Source organism: Calonectris borealis, chromosome 2, assembly GCF_964195595.1.
Source record: "Calonectris borealis chromosome 2, bCalBor7.hap1.2, whole genome shotgun sequence".
NCBI lineage: Eukaryota > Metazoa > Chordata > Aves > Procellariiformes > Procellariidae > Calonectris > Calonectris borealis.
Window position 1 is genome coordinate 101,626,986 of NC_134313.1, and position 20,919 is coordinate 101,647,904.

The window sequence follows — 20,919 nt, forward strand, 5'->3', positions numbered from 1 at the left end:
GAATGAGAAGGGGACCGTATAAACAGTTTTATTTCTCTCTCTGTTACATTTCAGAAGTCCACTTGGACCCCCAGAGGACGTGGTGCCCTGCAGCCGACTGTCAAACGGTGTGCCATATTGCACCAAGCGAGTCGGGAGCACCGCTGCCGGTGGAGTGCCCGGCTTGCTGCCTGATGTTCTGCTCCTCTTGCAAGGAGGCATGGCACCCTCAGCGCATGTGCCAGGAAAACCAAACTACTCCAGTACCAACTGAGCAGGGGTAAGAGGGGAACCCACAGAGACCACACATCTTTTGACTCTTTTTGGCACGGGGTGCTAGCTCTGTGCCTCACATCAGTTTCATGGAACAGCTTCCTTCTAGCTCCTTAGGTGCATCTCTGAGACTGTCCATCTCTCCTGGTGTTTCCTAAATATAATTCCAGTCTAATTATCATAGAATCATAGAACCATAGAACCATTAAGGTTGGAAAAGACCTCTAAGATCATCGAGTCCAACTGTCAACTCAACACCACCTACTAAACAATGTCCCTAAGCGCCTCATCTACACATCTTTTAAATACTTCCAGGGATGGTGACTCAACCACTTCCCTGGGCAGCCTGTTCCAAGGCCTGACCACTCTTTCAGTACAGAAATTTCTCCTAATGTCCAATCTAAACCTCCCTTGGCACAACTTGAGGCCATTTCCTCTTGTCCTATCGCTGGTTACTTGGCAGAAGACACCAAACCCACCTCACTACAACCTCCTTTCAGGTAGTTGTAGAGCGCGATGAGGTCTCCCCTCAGCCTCCTCTTCTCCAGACTAAACAACCCCAGTTCCCTCAGCCGCTCCTCATAAGACTTGTGCTCCAGACCCTTCACCAGCTTCGTTGCCCTTCTCTGGACACGCTCCAGCACCTCAATATCCTTCTTGTAGTGATTATTATTTTAAATGATACATTTTATTTTTTAATATTTGGGTTGCCACTGACACTTTTGAAAGGTGAAGCCCTCCAGGGCTTTGAATCTGCCTGAAGGCTTTGTTTGCATGCTAGAATTATGACTTGTGCCCATACAAAAAATCCAATACACTAATATTCTGGGATCCAAACTTTGCTTATACTGTGATTAAGAAATCACCCCTGCTTAATATTTATAGAATGTCTGCATACATGAATCTTAGCTCTTAAGAGTGTGTGTAAAACGTCCCCTTTGGTGTGAGAAATCTGACTTATTCTCATTTTGCATAGGTGTAAACGACCTACAGATAAGATTACATAAGGCATTAATCTACAAAAAGAAATACTTTTGTGTTTAAATTATATAATGTCTGTGGCCATCCATCTTTGTTTTCAGAATCAAATTACGTTCAGTCATGTGTGTTCAAAGTTTTCTATCATTTTTTGCAAGAAATGAAAGACACAGAATCTAAGCATTCTGCTTGCTAGAGACTTCATCGAATAGGAGTTGCCAAAGAGCTCTCGCCATAATTTTTCTTCTCCAGGTTTGATCTTTGCTTTAGTGGAGTTTAAGACTATTTTGCTCAGGCAGGGACAGCGCTGTAAGTTGCATAATCCAGTCATGTTAAATGAGTTGTGCAAGCTGTCTTACAAAGTGCTAATTTTTGATGCTACAGGTGATACGTTTGTGGGCATAGTGAGTGTTGGTTTTATGTAGCGTAAAAGACCAAGGGAATGGAGTTTCACTTTTACGTGATATAAATAATCTTATACCTAGTAGTGAGTATACTTCAGTGTATTGTACTGAATATAAGCTTCACATGTTGAGTGCATTAAGACAACAACATTAGATGCTCTGGAAAATAAGCACAGTACACATTTGGCAGTGGAGCTGAATGTCAACGGTAATTACATTCACATTTCACTTTAATATTTCCCTTCTTCTCTAGATCACTTATTGGAACGGAGACAGAGGCACCAATTAAGCAGTGCCCAGTTTGTCGGATCTATATTGAGCGAAACGAGGGCTGTGCTCAGATGATGTGCAAGAACTGCAAGCACACGTTTTGCTGGTACTGTCTACAGAACTTGGATGTAAGTGCTGCAGAAAGAAAAAGCTAGATAAAGGGTAACGGGGTTGAGGTTAGTCTGAGGCCCTAAGTAGGGCTCAGAAGTACAAGCTCTCCACCAACTCGTTGATATCCTAGGGTACATCTTGGCTCAATTCAGCTTCTAACTTCATTTCTTTCTTCTCATTCATCCAGTGCTTTTATTTATTCTTTTTCTATAAAGGATTAGAGCCATGTCTGTGGGTCCCATGCTAATTCTTTGAGGGAAATGGGACAGACTGGTTACTTTCTGAAGGTCCATTCCAGCACTACCTTTCTCTGATTCCCTCTTCCAGTGCAGTAAAAATAGTTTGGTGGAGAGCCAGGAAGTAAGTGTCTTCCACCTGCTCCAACTGCAAGGGTCACAGCCTGTCCAAAAAATGGTATGGTACTGGGTGAAGGGGGTTGTTTCATGGGCGTGTGTGTTAAGAGCTCGTATGGACTAGGTCTCCTTTACTAGTCCTTCTCTAGTGCTGTGTTTACTGAAGAGAATGATTGGTTAGTAGGATTGAGGATAAAAATGTTGGATTATGAAGATGGATTATGAAGTGCAGGTTGCTAGTTATTTCTCAAGTGACACCAACTAGTCTCAACTCGTATGGACTTAAAGCTTCCTAGGAGGATTAAGAGTACAGGAAGTAATGTGCTCACGTACATGTCAGCTTCCCTTTTTGGCACAGTCATCAGTAACAACTGTGGGAGTGTGAAAAGGACTTTACCAGCACTTGAAATAAATGTTAGATGCTGCATGGCTTTTCTGGTTTTCCTTCTTGTACTCCACAGCCAGCAAACAATGAAACTTCCTCATTCTTCATCCTTCCTTTTCTCAGCATGCTAAACAGGTTTTGCTTAGCGTTATGTCCCATTTCTGTGTGTGTGAGCATGCTTTTTCAACATGAGTCTTGGGCTTGCCTCAGAGTACATACAGTACACAATGATTGCTTAACACCGTGCTGAACTGGAAGGCTGTCAGATTCTCACAGACTCTGCAGGCATGCCCTTACCAAGTTTTCATCAGTTCAAAGGGGAAGGAAAAAAGAAACTGTAGTTGTGTGATTCAAATGTAGTTTTTCTAAATGTGCACGGTTACAGGAGCTCCGGGTGTGGATGAAGGTAATACCTGCAGAGCCAAAGAGCAGGGCTGAAAAATGAAAGAGGAAGCAGCATCAGGTTACAGCACAGCCAGCTAGGGGAGGGTAATGCAGGGCATTAGTTACCTTCTGAAGAAAAAATGGATAATCTAATAAGTATTACTGGGAAAAGAGAAAGGTAAACGGATTTCCTACTTTTTAAATTTTCCTGTTAAGCCTAGGAAGAAAATGACTCTGAAGTGCAGGGATAGCAGGCGAACAGAAAGTAGAAGTACCTTGGGAAGGTGATCCCTCAGATTGCTAGCTTTCAGAAATATCTGTTCTTTACAGGCCCCTTTATCATCATCAAATTATAGGCTAGGTACTTGTGCAATAGGTGCAACGCATATGCTTATGCTTTTTAAAAGTGGGGGAGGAAAGACGCTATACAATAGCTCAGGTTTCAAACACTTTTTGAAACTGCAAGAAGTTTCTCTAGATAATTATTTAGAAGACAGGTGAACTTGCCTCCTGGCAGCTGGTAATTTTAAAGCAGTGTCAGGAAAGTTGTATTTCCAGTCCAGTCTTGAACCTCTCCCCACAGTACTGTAACCTGCTCCTTTTGTTTTTCAGAATGATATCTTCTTAAGACATTACGACAGAGGCCCTTGCAGAAACAAGCTGGGCCACTCGCGGGCTTCGGTGATGTGGAACAGAACGCAGGTGCGTTCCTAGTCAGCTTAGCAGAGCTCTCACACATGCATGAAGCAAAGAGATTTTACCCTTCAGTGAAGGACCAAGATGATTATTTTCATGTTTTCATCTATTTTTTGTGACCTATGCTGTGCTTATGCATGCACACGTGTATTTTATTTTCCACATTAGCTAAATACACATTTTTCCCCACCATGTCTTTCAGGTTGTGGGCATCCTTGTTGGACTAGGTATCATAGCATTGGTGACTTCTCCCTTGCTGCTCGTGGCATCTCCATGCATCATCTGCTGCATTTGCAAATCTTGCCGAAGCAAAAAGAAAAAACACAGCCCGCCAACAACCTAAAACTCTGTGTCTGTTTGAGCCTCCATCTGTACAGCATATGTATGTGAGAAAGCACAATGGTTGTATTTTGGTGCCATACCTACCAAATAATACTCCCTTTTTTGCTAGTTCTTGGGATAAGTGCCTATTCTTTACAGGCTACTCTATCACTAAAAAATCCCAGTGTGGGAAAAGTCTAGATAATTGTGCAGTATATATGGTATAGGTTTTTGCTTTCTAAAAGGAAAACAGGATACCATTCAGTCATTCATACCCTTAAATATGAGCCACCTTTTGAGGCTGCTAGAACTTTACCATCTTCCATCAGCTGCACGTGACTTGATCCTGCAGTATTACCCTGCCTTTGCAGACCCAGTCGTTACTGTCATGCTTTCTGTTGGTTCTCGGTGACGCTCAGATTTCTCAGAAAGTTTTGGGTATTCTGTAAAAGGGCGAGAGGGAAAAGCCTGATGAAGTTCTTCTGCCTGCTAGCTTGTGTCCTGTTAAAGGTAACAAACTGTTAAGAAAATATATTTGACAGTTTCCTGTCAACTGGCTGCCATGGCATTTCTTTCAGCATTGAAATCAATTTGATTGATACTATTGATCTCAATTATAGAAGTAAACCCAACAAAACTATTTCTAACTAAGATAGGGCTCTCTTTTGAGAGGCTGGACTACCCTGAGAAAGCTGTTATTTTTTCAGATCAAACATGACATATCAACCTTGAAATATTAGGAGTATGCATATATCCGTGCCATTGGGCATGCCTTTTGTCAGTAACATGGGTGAGCAAACTCGCCATGAAGCTAATATTTTAAGAAAGGCCATGATACAGTTCCTATTTTGTGCACTGTATTGGGATCTTGGTTGTGCGTATATGGAGTGGCCACATGGGCATGGATATACCGAGTACGTATGTACAATTTATTTGCTAGGCAGTCAGTATATTTTTTCAACAGTTTAGATGGGGTGGCAGCAAGAACCCTGTTAAAAAGTTACTCAGACCAGGCTAAGCCAAACTCTCCTTTAAAACCTTATGGACCTGCTGAAGTGAATACTTGAGAAATGCTGTGTAAATGCAAGCTCCATCCATTGGTGGGTATTTCTTCTGTCCCGCTCAAGGTTAACAAACGCTGTTACCGATATTTTTCAGTTACTCTAAATCTGAAAGGCTGTCATTGAATGAACCCTTTATTTTAATTTGGTGCCTCACCACCAAACTGATTCAGACCCTGGTATCAGTTACCCCTGTATAAGTTCACTGAAACCTCACTGAAGAGCTGGAGTTACTCCAGGCTCACTCAGGAGTAGCTGAGATCAGACTCTGTTCCCTAGAGTTTATTTCCTCAATGGCTGGTGCTCCTCACAACCCTGGCCGGTGGCAGCTTTTGTTCTGGACTCCCGTCTGTGCATTTTATATCTGTGGGAATTGAGATGAGTTTGCACTATATAATCCATTGTAATTCCAAACCCCTTCCGGTAAGGGCTGCAAGGTTTAAATGAGATGCTCAGCCCGCGCGTTGTGTCGGGCTCACCCTCCCCCGGTCTGCCCTCTTCCGTGCTCACAGCGCGAGGCACCCGGAGAGTGCCGCGAAGAGCGTCTTTGCTGTTGCGTTTGGCCGAGCCTCAGGAACTTTGCCTTCTTGGCAGCCGTAAATGTGACCTTTTTTTTGTTTAACTTCGCTCTCTGGTTACTGTAACAGAAGTGGTAGATGTTCTTATTTTAAGAAAGTGTAGTCTGTTGAGCAGACTAGCAGGGACAAAAGCCTTAAATGATATTGTCTGTTTTACTTTTTAATTGATTTCTTTTATAAATACTGTCTGCCTTTGCTACCAGTCGTGACTGGAGGGCAGGCAGTGCTCGCCAATGTGAAAAGCTATATTTATTCTCCATCCACAGTTTCGAAGGGAAGCAGAAAGGTAGTCAGTACATTCTAAATACACAGTGCAATGCAGGCAACTGCCGTTTATAATAAATAGAGAATGTTTTCTGTATGTGTTTTCTTTAAAAGCGGTAATGGTAGTGCTTGGGGGTACTTGTGACAGATTAAAGTGTCCAGCCTTTGGCTTTGCACTATTTTTCTACCTATGTTTTTATGGCACTACTGTCATTTCCATATTATTTATGAACTTGCAGTTGAGACTCTTATTTAACAAAGCCTCAAGGACAAAGATGTAGGAGCTGTACAGTCTCTTTAACCATAACCAGCATTGCAATGTACCAATATCCTGTGCATGTTAAAATTTGTGGGTTTTTCATGTTTTGTGGTCTTACCTATGTCCAATGCACCCTCTGCTAGGCCGGTTTCTTTCCTTGTCCTCTCCCTCTTTCCCTCAGCCTGTTTTTGCTAAAATGCCTAATGGAATTAAGCTGTCTCATGTTTTTTTCATTAATACTGCTGTGTTAATGAAACTGCCAAGTTCTTCCCTCTGTTAAAGAAATGCAACTGAAGGCAGTTGTCTTGCCCAGAATACACTAATGGACACAAGGTCACCATTTGTATTGTAATACAAATTTGACCTTTTTCGGTTCTTTAAATGTTGTCTAAAGTTAATGCAGATCTCTCCATAGAGTGGGAATTTGTTTAAATGGTTTGAAAGATAGTATTTTCTAAAAGCATTGCACATATGCATATCTGTAAAGTCTGGGAAAACAACACTATTTAGTTTATTTTTGACTCCTCAGTTTGAGTGCAGGGTAACTTCTTTCAGAGGCTAATACCTACAGAGCAGAAGGAAGGTGTGCCTTTTCCGTGTGCACATTTTATTGCCGGTGCCAGTTTAGGTGCCTAGTTGGGGGTACCAAAAGTGGTAGAAATTCAGTATAAAGGTGTTAGCACAACCTGGCAGCCAGAATGCCAGTCCAGGCATCTAAGGAGCCTGTATGCAGATTGGTAGCAGTGGCCCAGACTTTACCTGGGGATCTTTACATAAAAGCTGGATAAGGAGAGCGAGAGCATGAGCATGAGCAGGCACACCTTCCTTTGGCCGTGTAGATGCAACAAATTGACGAAGAAAAAAACTCTAGAAATACTTTTGAGCTTAAAATAGAAGTCTTACAAAGATTATTTTCTTTAAAAGGCTGTGTCCAGTGCACCACGTATCCTGGCTTTTCATTGCATGGGGATACATGAGCATGTGCATTAAGTAGACCCTGACCTGGCCAGCACATGAGGACGCAGTAACTCTGCCGAGTAGAGCTGTACCTGTCCTGAAGTGCTGGGAGCAGTAGGGCCCTGTTGCCGTGTTTTCCAGAAGGCAGCTATTTTGCACCGACTGGTCATGCTCACAGAGTTTCCAGAGAACCATTTTAGCGAGAACCTTTTTACAGTGTTGGTTTTTGGTTTTGTTTTGTTTTTTAACTTTATAAGAAAAATTGAAGTCACTTTATAAGAGAATTATTGCAAGCATGACAAATAATACTAACACAAATTAGGGAGAAAGAAACAAAAACAGGACTCTGACTACTTGTGACTCTTCTAAATCAATGTATCTGTACATCCACCCTCTTGAACTCCATCTGTGTGATGTGGTGCATGTTAGTACCAGGCTTCACTGCTCTCACCATCTCTCTTCTTTCCCCTGTGGCAGCTGGCTGGTGTGCGCGTAACACCCAGGGGAGAGCTCAGGTCTGTGGCAGGGCAGGGTACTGCACAGGAGCTGGGGTCTACGGCACACCACCCACCCTGGCTCTGTCACCAATTTGCCCTGGGGCCTTTAACCACTGAGAGAGACCTTGGGGTTTTTAGGCTGGTAATGTTACATTGATAGTGTCTGCAGATGTCTTCCTTGGAGAACACAAATGGCAACTACTCTATTGCCTCTTGAACCAGGGGCATTCAGTCCTTCTGAAGATTGAGCTCTAAATGTTTAACGATTAGATCCTAAAATTAGAGACCAGTGCTAAAAATCTGGATTTTTACTGCAACTGGCCACACATCTCCATGGCCACATACCTCATTGTAATTTCATGGCAATCACTGGAGCGGTGTCAAATACAGCTGAGGATCCCACTCAGCATCTCATGTCCTTATGTTAAAATGAGGATGATGATACCTGCTCCCAAAACCACCTGTTAATAAAAAGAAAATATTGTCATGCTATAGCATAAGTACTTTCCTGCAGTATTTATTCTAGAACTATGGGAGAATGTCAATGCTGCCGTTCAGTAATTGATGATTTATTAATGGTGCATGGGGTTACTTACCCCAAAGAAGGGCATGAGGGGTAACAGTAATTCATGTTTCTACAGTGCTTTAATGATGCTAAATGTACACACTGTTGTCTGTCCAGTAACATAGCATAAAGTCCAAAGATAAGTTTAAAATGTACGTAATTTTTACTTGAATGAACTAAGAGAAACTGGATATTACCTTCATATTTGCTTGAAGATACACAAGTGAACAGAAATCAACTGCATTTCCACAATGGGACAATGAACTTAACTTTTGGCTGCTCTGTTCTCTGGTACCACAGCGGGTGGTTGTGCTGCAGTGCCTGCCGCTTTAAAAAGTTGAAATCTGTTTTGCACTGTAATCTTCTTCTCCCAGTCACTCTCATCTTTCTCAAACAAATTCCTTTTATGATCCTATTTTTCATCCTCTATCTCAGGCTAAATATTCTTAGAGTGAAATTAGTAGATTTCTTTGCATGAGGATAAAAACCTCTCCCAGGTTTTAATAAGAAATTTGATGCTGAGATAAATGACCAAAGATAGAAATTCCAGACTTGGCTTGTTTAGAAAAACTCATTCAGACTTAAGAAGTTGTCCTGGAAGAACTAAATAAGGACTGCTTTGTTAGAGCTCATAGGTAAAGAAGCCCTACAGCTTTTGAGCTTCACAGGAGAGATGCTTCTATTGTTGAGCAGACTTTTTTGGAAATGTGCTGGGGAAAAAAAAAATCTACATCCTATATACATATTTTTATTGTGTGACTCAAAAAAGCTTCTCTCGTATGGCTTCATATTTTAGGGATTCAAACGCCCTAGAGGCTTTCTAGGGTATATTTATACAGTAAGATAATTTTAATAATATACTAAAACAGTTGAACAGGGTGTGCTAGTTATAAAACAGTTGTAAGATATCTCTCACACATAAGTGTGTAGGATAAGTGTGTAGGATCAGACCCTGATTTATGTGGCTGGCAATAAAGATGTGAAAATTTACCTCTCCTGGAACAGCGAGAGTTGATTCTTCTGTGGTCTGCTGGAAGGTGAACTTACTGCTAAGATTCTGGAAAACTTCAGTCTAATTTTTATTTGTCCTCTAGTTAGTAAAGTCGTGAAGTGAAAGCTGAATGGTTTTTCTGGACAGGAAGCCCAAAGGTCTGTTTTGTGTCACTACACTCAAGTTACTCAGAACCTATGTGGTTTTGTAATTTATAATTATAATTTATACAATTCATATATAATCTATAATTAGTAATTATAAAATATTAATTTTGAAGTATCATTGCCTTTTATCATATGATAGATTTATTTTCGTTGCATTCATACTGGAAGCCTTTCCTCTGCTGCTTCCTGTGGAGAAGGTCATGGTGTTGCTGGCAAGGTAAATTCCCATGATTTGGTGCAGTCCACAGTAAATGTTTACTGCTATTTTTTAGTTATATCACAGGTTTTGTTATGATCCCTCAAGTTAGTTCTTTGAATCAAGCAAATTTCTATTATTAGGAAAGGTAGTTTCCTAGCAATGAATTTTATTGACCATCAAAATTTGGGCTATAGAAGGTGATACTGGTTGACAAGGTCCACCAGCTTTTTGGAGGACACGACCTCATTCTTTCCCCTTCTGCCCAAGAGGCTTTCTCTTTTCTTGGCTGAAAATTAAGGACTTCAGTCATTTGCTTGTGCCTTCTGGATGTCCAAACAGAAGCAGCAGCTTCCGGTGGCCACGTGCCGGGAGATCCCAGACGGGTTGAATGTGCGATGCTGCGGCATGTGTGCAGTCAGTTGCTTAAATTTCAGGAAGGTGCCTGAGCTTTACAGCTTGCTGGGGCCCGTGCAGTGGGTGTGGTGCACAAGGGACTCATCCAGGCAGCTTCAAGAGTGCCGACAGCTGTACGGCACACGTAGCCCTGGGCCGGTGCTGCACCGCAGCCGCGATGCCGGGCCGTCTCACCGTGCACGAGCATATTCCAGCGTTTCGTCATGGGCCCTATCTCAAGCTGGCCCTTTCCATAGCTACCCGCCCACCCCCAAAACTCCCCAAATTCCACAGCAAATCTTTGTCCCTTTCGTTTTCCAGTCTCTGCTACTGGCCTGTTTCAGTTTCAAAGAAACCTCAGTTCAGATGAGTTATCTGGAGCTCGGCTGGTCTAAGCATTTGCTTTGCCTAATGAGCAAGTCTTGTGAATGAAGAAAAGCAGAACTGTTACATACCAGGCTGACGTTAGCATCACAGGCGCCAAGGGTCACCTTGGGAGAACTCTTTTAACTGCCCCAGCATTGCTTATTTCTGAAAAAAAGTGTATTTTAAATACAAGTGTGATTCGAAGTGTCCGAGTCTGACGGCAGGGTGTGTTTCTGAGCGCTGATGTGGACCGGCAGCAGCCGTGGAGCCCTGTCCTGCCCGGCCTGAGGCAGGCGCTGGGCTCTGTGCGTTGCAGAGGGAGGCCCTGGGTTTAGCCAGGCTATTCGCAGCGCTCCCAGCGCTTCTCAGTTTAAGGTCTCCCGGCTGGACTGATGCTGCTTTCGGATGCATTTGTTTGAAATAAAGCCTTGGCTTGAGAGGAGCAGGAGCGAGGGCACTTCATTGCTGTGGGGGGTGAGTGGCACGGCAAGGAGCAGTTTCGTCTCGGCTGGAGGAATTGCGTTCCTCTCCGCAGGGACAGCCCTTCTTCTTCGGGGGGCTTGTCTCCTGCGCTGCGGCGCACAGGGGTAAATTCCTCCTCAGCGTCTAGATATTGTTTCCCTGGTACCTGTTTAGGCTAACATTTTGTCTATCTGGGTTTTTTCCTTTTCCTCCAGGTAATACACTTTCTTCACCACTTTTCTCCTGGTGAAGGGCAAAAGAGTTTGATCTTTGTAAGATTTGTTAAAATATTTTTGTGTTTATAAGAGGAAAGCTGACATGTATAAAGAAATAAGTGCTTTTGTAAATTTTTTGTTGTATGATTCAGCATTTAAACGTTTTACAGATGCAATTTTTTGCACTCTCTCTGCATATATTCATAAAAATATATATTTATTTTCTGTCTTTTAAGGTTTACTTTGGGTTTTTTTTTCTTCTAATGTTATAAAATGCAGTATGTGCAACATTAAAAAATTAGTGTAAAGATATTGTCTCATTTTCTTGTAATTCTTAACTGCCTTTAAAAAGATGAACATAGAAAATTTATGGGAAGAAATCGAACACAGCTGGGTGCTTAGGAGAATTTTGAGGATAAAAGAGGATAGAAGAGATGGGATCAGAATCTGGATTCTTATTTACTTTCTCAAAAATAAATGACATTAAAATCCTTTTAAAGAGAGTGGGGCAGGCTGTGGATTAGCTCCTGTGCGCTGCTGCAGTGCCACTGTGGTGATTGCTCTCCGTAGGTGGGGTGCAGGCTGACCATAAATCTGCCCCCTCGCAAAGTCTGGTGGAGACCACGACCTGGGGCGTAGCCGGAGCAACCCGGAGGAGCCGGAGCTACCCCAGGCTGTGGGGTGGGGGATGCGCGGGAGGCTGCACAGAGAAGAGTCTGCTGCTTCAGAGCCCCCTCTCTCTTCCCTTGCTCCCTCAACCCTGCCTGTCTCTGCAGCAGAATTGGACCTCCTGCTCTGCATTTCTAAAGGACATGATAAAACACTACACCCTGCCGTGTAATTTCAGATATACATGCTCCTTAGTTTTCTCACACACCCACATCCCGCAGTGCTTAGGAGAGACAATCACAGCTGTGTTTTTGAGCATCACATATTAAGGTGATGTTTACTATTAAATATTTCCAGCTTAGCTACAAGTACTCAGCATCCGAAGGTAGGATTTTTGACCTGGGTGACACATCCTTGAAAACCCAGCGTGCCGTCTGTGGGGCTTTCCACCCCAAGAGATTATCTGAAAGGTGTCTAGAGTTTTGCCTCTGAGGACACGTTGTGAGGGTTGAGGAGAACGGCTAGAAGGCTGTTCTCACCTCAACGTTGCCTTTCCGACAATGTCATTGTCGTCACCTACAGCTCAAAATTTTGGTCACGCCTGTACTTTTTTTTCCCCACCAGTTTGCTCAGAGTAAATTCAGTGCTGATGTTATTCCACTTAAACACAGTCATTTTGTTTATTTACTTTTTTTTGTGGCCAAGGCTCTGGTCCTGTTCAGTGAATGTGCAACAAAGCAGTGGCAACACCTCTGTCCACACGGTAACGTAGGTGACGTATTGCAGCAGACCAAACGTTTCCAGCATGGCACTTTTCCTTCAGAGGATCTTGCTGATTACTGAGGAAGCAACTTTGCGGTGGGAATGTGTCAATTCTGTCAAACTCGTGATGGACACCGGCTGCCGGCAGCCAACGTGCCTGGTGCCCTGCCAGCCTACCAGCTGCCGGTGGTGGGCAAACTGCCCGGCTCCCCACCTGGTAGAAGAGTGAACTGCTGGCTCCTCACCTGGCAACTTTGGAAAAAAACCCCAACAAATCCTTTCCAAGAAGAATTTGACATTTCTGAATTTCTCTCCAATTTTTAAAATTCCAGATCAGACGACTCTGAGCAATTTTTAGCAGAGCAGAAAGTCCAGAGGCCCCACGACTCCTGTATGGTCACATCTTCTGCCACACACGCTTGTTGTTCAGCAGAAACGGGAACTAATTACCACATTCAGTTCACTGTCTAAATGTGTGAGGAGAAGTGGCACTCGCCACTACTCCTGCCAACCCAAACATCTTCTGGCCAGTTTTGGGAAAGAAAAAAAAAAAAAAATCAATTGCTTCAAATTTGATTTGATCCCAGCTTCAAGGTGCATTTTTTCCCCCAGTTCCTGTACTTGTCACAAAGACTAGCTTTCTTCAATAGCCTTTTATTTCAGGTTATTTGTAACCACATCCCTGGATTTTAAACTCCTCTTGTTTTTTGGGGTTACAAAAGATGTCGTTTACCTTCTTAACCTGTGTGTGTATAGCAGCCATCCGCCCACCTGTGCCCACACCCCCTTCAGCACGGGGGCAGGTGCTGCCTTAAACACTACCCTCAGCCTGATCCATCCTTCCAGCTTGACAAACACCACCCACGTCACCCTCGTAAAACACCTCCTTTGGTCTCCCAGCAAGCGGGTCGACATTTTTGCTGCCCACCCTATAATCGCTCTGTCACACTTCTCTGCAGGGCCCGTGACTCCTCCTGGGGATGTTTCCTCCTCCGTAGGCATCGGCGGCCTCTGAGAAGGATTGCCCTTGCAAGTACATTTTCCAGTGGCCTTTGAGCCTGGTGCCTGCAGGGTGGCTCCTTTCTCTTTCAAGCTCTACAGCCCTTCCAGTCTGAAAAGACATTAGTTTTTGGAAACCAGAACTCACTGAAAATGATAGCAAAAAGCCTTGTGTTTCTACAGAGCTTTCCAGGGATATCCCAGAATTTAAAAAAACAAACCCCAAAAATCCCCAAACCACACAGAAAACCATACTTTTTTTACAGCAAACGCTTTCCATTTGGGTTACTTCTTGCATGGGACCGCTCAGGCTGACGTCCTCAGCTCAGAACCCAGCTTCTTAACACCTACGCAGTGAGTGACATCTCCAGCCACTGCCACGCTGAGCCTCACAAGTGTCCAACAGGCAAACTCAAGGCTGCACATCTGTACTGTGATATTCAACAAAAAAAATTTCATTTTTTATCATTCCTTTCCCTAATCTGAGCTTTAGTGGGGCTAGCAAGCAGTGCACCTATCAATAGGTGCACTTTGAAATTCAGCAGGGATGCTGGAATAGCTGCTTGGTGGCAGGGCTTGTGCGCAACAGCCCAGTGTCCACACCTGCCCAAAGATGTGCCCATGTTTTATCCAAAAACAGGGAAAATTGCAGGGTCTCTGACTTCTCAAACTGAGGCTGCAGAAAGTTTCCCCGGAAGGGTTAGAGTAAGGCCTCCGAGCAAGAGACCCCCTGGTCTTTTTCCTTAGTAGTACCACGTAGTAAAGAAATGAAAAATCCTTCCTGATGCTGACCTCTTACTAGCACAATCCATTAGCAGGCACAGTTGGTAATTTGGCAGTCTTGCCTTCTTGAGATCCATGCCAGTGTCAAAATGTCAGACTTGGAGAAAGCCTCGAGGACTGGCCAATTAGTGAGTAATTGAGTTTTCCTGGGTCTCAGCTAACGAATTGAATTTAAGCTCAGGTGAGTGCATATGCCCACGGCAGTCTGTGCTGCTGCCTTGTCGTGGGAGGCAAGAAGCTCCTGCTACCTCCAGCAGCTGCTCACCCTGGACACCGCAGCTGGTGGGGATGCTGCCTTGGGAACTGTTGGATTTCCCCGTGTGAGTGTGTCTGAGCATCCCAGATGGGATGAGAGTTGGGTTTGAGATGAGGATCTGACTGTATCTATTCTCATTTGGAGGTTTTTTCCTCCCTGGGAGCCCCAGGCAGAGGGGCCAGTGAGATATGCAGTGGGAAAGATCAAGGGAAGGCTCGTATCGGTATCTGTTCCCTTGGCGAGGCTGAGGTTCGACTAAACTCCCTCACTCTACTCTCAGCACTGCAGGGAGAGGGGAATTCATCTGTTTTCTGGTATATTGTGTTCAGTTTTGCTGACCAAATACTTTGCATGTTTAGCTGTTGCCTGGAAGGGGTGTTGTTCCTGATGGTCTGTCAGCTGGAGAAGCCTTGCAGTGTGTTTGCTACCAAAGCGTGCAGAAGTATGCAGTGTTACAGTGGGACTGTATGTTTGCCGTGGCACTGCAGTGGGATAATGCTATTTTTAAAACATAATCTGAATGGAAAGGAAACTTCCAGCTTTGCTCTGGCTATGAATACAAACAACTAAAATAGGAGAGGTTCTGGGGCCTCCAGCCTTTGTCACCCACAAGTTCTAGTACAACCAGGGAGGCAGCAGTTTGTGCCTCCTCAGGGGCAATGGTTTACAAGTGATAATGGGGATGCTGTCAGCCGCAGCCAGACCTGAGTCCCTCTCAGCTGGGCGAGGAGGTGCAGCTGGGGCCGATATAGCTGTGGTGGACCAGAAACCAGCAGAGTGCTTCTGGGAGTGGGGAGTTGGCTGGGTTTTACACTGATCTCTCCTGCTTCTGAGCTGTGTTGTCTTCACATCACCCCACATCTCCCTGGTATGTGGTCTGGGGTGCTCGGCCGCAGGAGGACTCTGATAGGCAGGATGGAGGCTTGGGGTGGCTGTAGAAAAACTCTCCTCCTCTCTCCCAGCAACTTTAAAATGTTTTCTACAGTAATATGTGTGTTATCTCTAATCTGGGGCTTCTGTCTGTATCGCATGTAGCTTTTGGAGGAAAAGATGGTCACTAGTTAGCTAAAGGTGTCCTGATTAAAGTTCACCTGGTAAATACGACCATCTTGCTAATTCTATTTATGAAGATGAGTGATATCCCATAAATCATCTTTTTTTTTTTTTTTTCAGACTGAAGTGGGTCAGTAACTTCACTGATGTCAGGTCCCTCATACAGACTTTGATCCTTGTGGGTTTTCTTTCTGCCTGTTCTCTGCAGATGAGGGGCAGAGCCGTTCACGCTGCTGTAGGCAGAAGTGCCCGTTCTGCGTCTGGGCTGTTGAGGCGCGGGTGTGCAGCAGGAGTGCTGAGCTGGCCTGGCGGGGACAGCTGAGGTGCTGGGGACTCCAGTCCAAGATACTTTAAAGTACAGGGTGTCTAACTAGCATTCAAGCTCTAGTGACCCTGACACTTACTCTTATTCTGGCTTTTCTCTTACTGTTTCACCTCATCTGTTTTTTCTGTGCTTCCATGTCGGCTTTAAAACCTAATCTCTGCTTTGGGGAGCAGGTTTTCTGTTGTGTACCCCTGGCAGGAGTGGCTGGGGTGCTCCTGTCTGTGCCTACCAGTAACAACCTGCTCAGTTTGCAGATCAGGAACTCTTGTACTAGCCACAAAAATGAAGTTTGATGTTATAGTTCAGCGTGTTAATCTTGCAGAGATAGAGAAGCAAGCCCCTCTGCCTGCCTCCCAAGCCGTCCCTGAGCTGTGTGTGCGTGGCTGTCTCCTCCGACATGGTGGGGAGGCCGGTCAAGGGCAGGGGAGCGCTGAGCTCCGGCACGGTGGGGACTGGCAAAGCGCCAGCTGGGGGAAGAGATGCACGTTTGCAGCACTTCAGGATTATTTGAATTTGGCACCCGGCCCAGCCAGTACAGCCGCTCCAGGGGGCTGCTCTGCCTGAGCATGGTGAGAGGTAGTAAATGTGCCTCCTTCGCAGGGCCGTGCTGCTGCACGGGAGCTCGGCTGGAACCTGCTCATCACTCGTTCGGAGCTCAGACAGTGGCCTCCCATGGTGAGATAAAAGGAGAATTTTGTTATGAATTTGCTCCTTTCACTTCTTCCTCCCATGCAAGAGCAATTTCTTTCAGCAAAGACCTAATCCCATCTAGATGAGCCAATAAAACTAGCAGTGTGCTTGACCAGTTTAGAGAGAAACTGAGGAATGGCTCCCTACCCACCGGGGTGGAGGCTTAGCAGGTGACCCAGCCCCTGATGCTCGTGTTGGACGCACATGCGATGCTCCTGCACTGATGCTTTTGCAGGGTGCTGTGCCCAGCCTCCAAGGTGCCATGGCATCTGCAAGGAGCAGTTACCGGACAGCCAGCACCTTGCTGCTGGCACCTGCCTTCCTTTGATGTGGCACCAGCTGCACCACTCCTGGGCCACGTCTTGTTCCCCTGGGCACATTGGGCTGGGGATGGCTGGGAGAGGTGACGCTGCTGAAGGCAGAGGGGGAGGGAAGGCTCTGAGGCTGCTTGGGAAGATGCTTGAACACATTGCACAAGGGCATGAGCATGCTTGTGGCAGCTTTTCCCAATGTCCTGGGCACCAGCTGGGGACCTGAACAGGGCATGTGGAAGATGGCCAATTGTCGAAGGCCAACGGCATCCTGGCCTGTACCAGAAATAGTGTGGCCAGCAGGAGCAGGGAGGTGATCGTGCCCCTGTACTCGGCACTGGTGAGGCCGCACCTCGAATACTGTGTTCAGTTCTGGGCCCCTCACTACAAGAAGGACATGGAGGTGCTGGAGCGTGTCCAGAGAAGGGCAACGAAGCTGGTGAAGGACCTGGAGCACAAGTCTTGTGAGGAGCGGTGGAGGGAACTGGGGTTGTTTAGCCTGGAGAAGAGGAGGCTGAGGGGAGACCTCATCGCGCTCTACAACTACCTGAAAGGAGGTTGTAGCGAGGTGGGTGTTGGTCTCTTCTCCCAAGTAACAAGCGATAGGACGAGAGGAAATGGCCTCAAGTTGCGCCAAGGGAGGTTTAGGCTGGACATCAGGAGAAATTTCTTTACTGAAAGAGTGGTCAGGCCTTGGAACAGGCTGCCCAGGGAAGTGGTTGAGTCACCATCCCTGGAGGTATTTAAAAGACGTGTAGATGAGGCCCTTAGGGACATGGTGTAGTGGGCATGGTGTGTTGGGTTGACAGTTGGACTCCATCTTAGAGGTCTTTTCCAACCTTAACGATTCTATGGTTCTAAGATACTTCACAAGGAGCGTGTCCATGTGGGATGTGGAAGAGGAGGGAGGTCCAGGCCTGAGGGGGAGGCCTGGCTGCTGATGCCCCGGCATCTCTCCTGCCTTCCTGGGCTCTGTTCAGAACTGCTTCCCAGCAGCTCCTGGTGGGGCAAGACCATTTCTCCGAGCCCCTCCGTAGCCCCCTGGAAACCCTAGAGACATGGGTGTTGCAGAGAAAACACAAACATGACTGTAGAGAGGGGAAGAAAGAAAAATGCATTCAAAGTAGGGAAAGGCAAATGCACGTGTAAGAAAAAAAATTAATGGGAGCAATGTGTAAGACTACATTATTTTTATGTTAATTTTGATAAGATGATTCAGTTCAGCTGCCAGAGCTGAAGCATATGGGATCAATAAAAAAATTCAAAGAAGAGAGCGTGTATGTAAACAACAGGGGGTAACTTAGCAAGAATCGAGCGTGTGTTTCAGTTAATTAAAAGCAAAATCCTAATTCTAAGATTCTGGTGGCTCATAATCCCTCTGAGCATTTTGGTCACTCTTCCCAGCTGCGGCTTAGGTTTGGACGGCCTCAGGCCTGGGTCTGCGGTTGTGCTCGGTGTTACTTCGTGTTCGTCCCACTGCAGCCAGTCTGGTTTGTGCCAAGTTTGTGCCCATGTGTAAACTTTTGTGGGACAGCGACTCTGCAGGAGAAGAGCCCGGTATGGCGGTGGCACGGAGGCTGCTGGGCTTGCACGCCTGCCTCCCTCCAGCAGCCTCGTCCTTCGCTGATGCCACCTGAGGGGGTGGGGGGTGGTGCCCCCGTCCCTTCCCAAGCACCTTGTGTCTCCTCCTGGTCCTGCGCTGATGCATTTTGGGTGCTACTGACGCTTGGCCAGACCCAGCCTTCCAGTTGAAAATCAAGGAAAGGCTAACGGTGGCTTTGCTACGTAAACAATAAATGATGAAGGACTGTTTTGCTTCACTCCTGAGTAACGCCAGCAGACCCTGGAGGCTGCGCAGGCTGGGGGGTGGTACAGCAGTAAGTGTCCCGGTGGCTTCCCCAGCACAGGCTGTGGTGGTGCCCCGTAGGGAGGTGTGTGTCCCCGCTCCCAGCACAGACACCGGGGTATGTCCCCCAGAAGGGAGGTGTGTCCATGGCTCGCCTCTCCCCACCCCTGGACTGATCTGCGTGGTAGCAGTGAAGTATTCTGTGGCATCTCCCACTCCTCTGGGAAGGCAAGTCCCTCTCAGACCCGGGGTTTTGTGTCGGTCTGTCTCTGTAACCGTCATTGGGTCACAGGGGAAGGATTAGCACCAGTGGCAACCAGGACTGCTTACGGCCTCAGCAATGGAGGTGTTATTATAAACACCATTATTCACAAGTTGTCATTATACAATCACATAGAGTATCATTTTATATAATTGCCATTATCTAGCTATTTATTTATATATATGCACATGGTGATCTTGGAACAGCTGAGGTGACTGGTTTCTTCCCAGAAATGATTGCACTTCAGCATATGTGAGGCTAAAATATACAGCAACTGTCCAAGGCCTGGAGAAGCCTGGGGACACAAAGGCATTGGGACTACGGAGGATGTTGCTTTGCTGGGGGAAGATGAAGTTATTTTGCTTTTTGCAAATCATGTTTTACATACACCCCTCCCCCAACTTATTCTTGGAAATGACAAAATGGTTTTCGCTGAGGTTGTGCCCTCTGCTTCTTGTTACTGGATTTTGCACATTCAAAGGTTCCTGTAAAGCTGATTCTAATGTGGGGCTGCAGCATTCCCATGGCCTGGCAGGACAGAGAGGAGAGACTGCTTTATATCCTGGGGACTGCATCAAGCAGCATATATATTTTAGCTTCCTCCCCAAGATTTTTTTTTTTTAAATATGGATGCTAATGTACTAAAAGGAAAGATACCATTTATTTTTAAACGGGGTTTAACTAGAAACCATTTGCCCTGTTTCATGCTGTATTCTTTGTGTTTCATTTACATCATGTGCTTTGGGAAAGCAATGGGGGAAAGATGTGCAAGTCCAAGCTGGGAAAGAAAGAGGAAAAAGAAAAACCAAATACTGCATCGGATGTAGGATTCCGCTGCTTACTGTTGCGGTGCCCACAGTAAATCCCTGGGTGCCATTTGATGCATCTCTGGTATCAGCTGGCAGTACTGAGGGTCAAATGCAGATAGCCCTGAGGTGAAACACAACCTACCACCTTGCTTGCGTCCCTGAGAAGCATGGCATGCCTGACGTGTGAGAGGAGCAGCAGCAGCGCAGGATCAGCGGCTGCTCACCAGTGACTTTGTGCGGAGGAGAGAGTATGGGAAGGGAAAAGGGGAGCAAGAAAGAAACAGTGATGAGCATCAAAGAGATTTGTCTTGTACTTCTAAAGTGTCTCCTACTCTGTCATACCCACCATTGTGGTGTTATTGCAGGTCGTGCTACATCATCTCCGCTCTCTGGAAGTGATGGAGCTGCCAGAAATGCTGTGGAGTGAGGGATATTGACTGCTGGCTGTGCGCCTTGCTCTAAAACTCCTGCCTACATCATGGCGTGGAAGCAACTTGTAAAGGAGGGATTACACGGGTGGACAGACAAAATAGAGGCCAGGAAATAAAAAGCAGGTTATAATAATTGTCTGACTCAAAGGCAAGACAACCAATGCGGGATTGTGGCAAGCTGATTTCACAAAGTGATTTAGCTGTTTTTCCTTGAATTTTGCCTTGTCTCTGCTGGGAAATCGTTGGTGTGGGCACACTGACGGACTTTTTCTGCTCCTGGAGGATTCGGAGGTGATTCTGGGCTTTGGAGGTGGGTGTTGAGTGTCTGAGAGGTGGGTCTCTCAAAGTGGTAGCTCAGGGACTGGCAGATGATAGACACCACCGCATGTATTACCCCATGAAGAACTGCATGTGTTGCTGAGCTGGGTGTTGGGGCAGGCTCCACAGGGCACAAGACAGGTACAGCTACCCCCCCAGAGGGGTGGCATGTGGGGCACCTTCTGCCCTGCTGTCGTGGGATGTCTCCAGAGGTCATGCCTGGTGGGCCTTTCCCTTTTGCCTTGTGGATCAAAGGGGTGGGACAGAGCCCTGTGTTGACATCAATATCTAGTCTTTTTTCCCCTTCTCTAACCTTTTTAGGGGAATTTTTAGAGCC

At 45.8% G+C, this 20,919-nt stretch overlaps 1 protein-coding gene across 2 annotated transcripts in view; it reads left to right on the top strand.

The window, feature by feature from the left end:
• The window catches only part of RNF144B (ring finger protein 144B), a 142,718-nt gene that overhangs the window by 46,203 nt on the left and 75,596 nt on the right, over window positions 1-20,919 (top strand). For both annotated transcript variants that reach the window (XM_075142806.1, XM_075142808.1), the window contains 4 exons: window positions 55-259; window positions 1,888-2,032; window positions 3,750-3,839; window positions 4,036-4,250. In XM_075142806.1, the coding sequence (XP_074998907.1) occupies window positions 55-259; window positions 1,888-2,032; window positions 3,750-3,839; window positions 4,036-4,176 (581 nt within the window). In that variant the 3' untranslated portion in view covers window positions 4,177-4,250. Of the gene's footprint in view, window positions 1-54; window positions 260-1,887; window positions 2,033-3,749; window positions 3,840-4,035 lie in introns of those variants that run through there.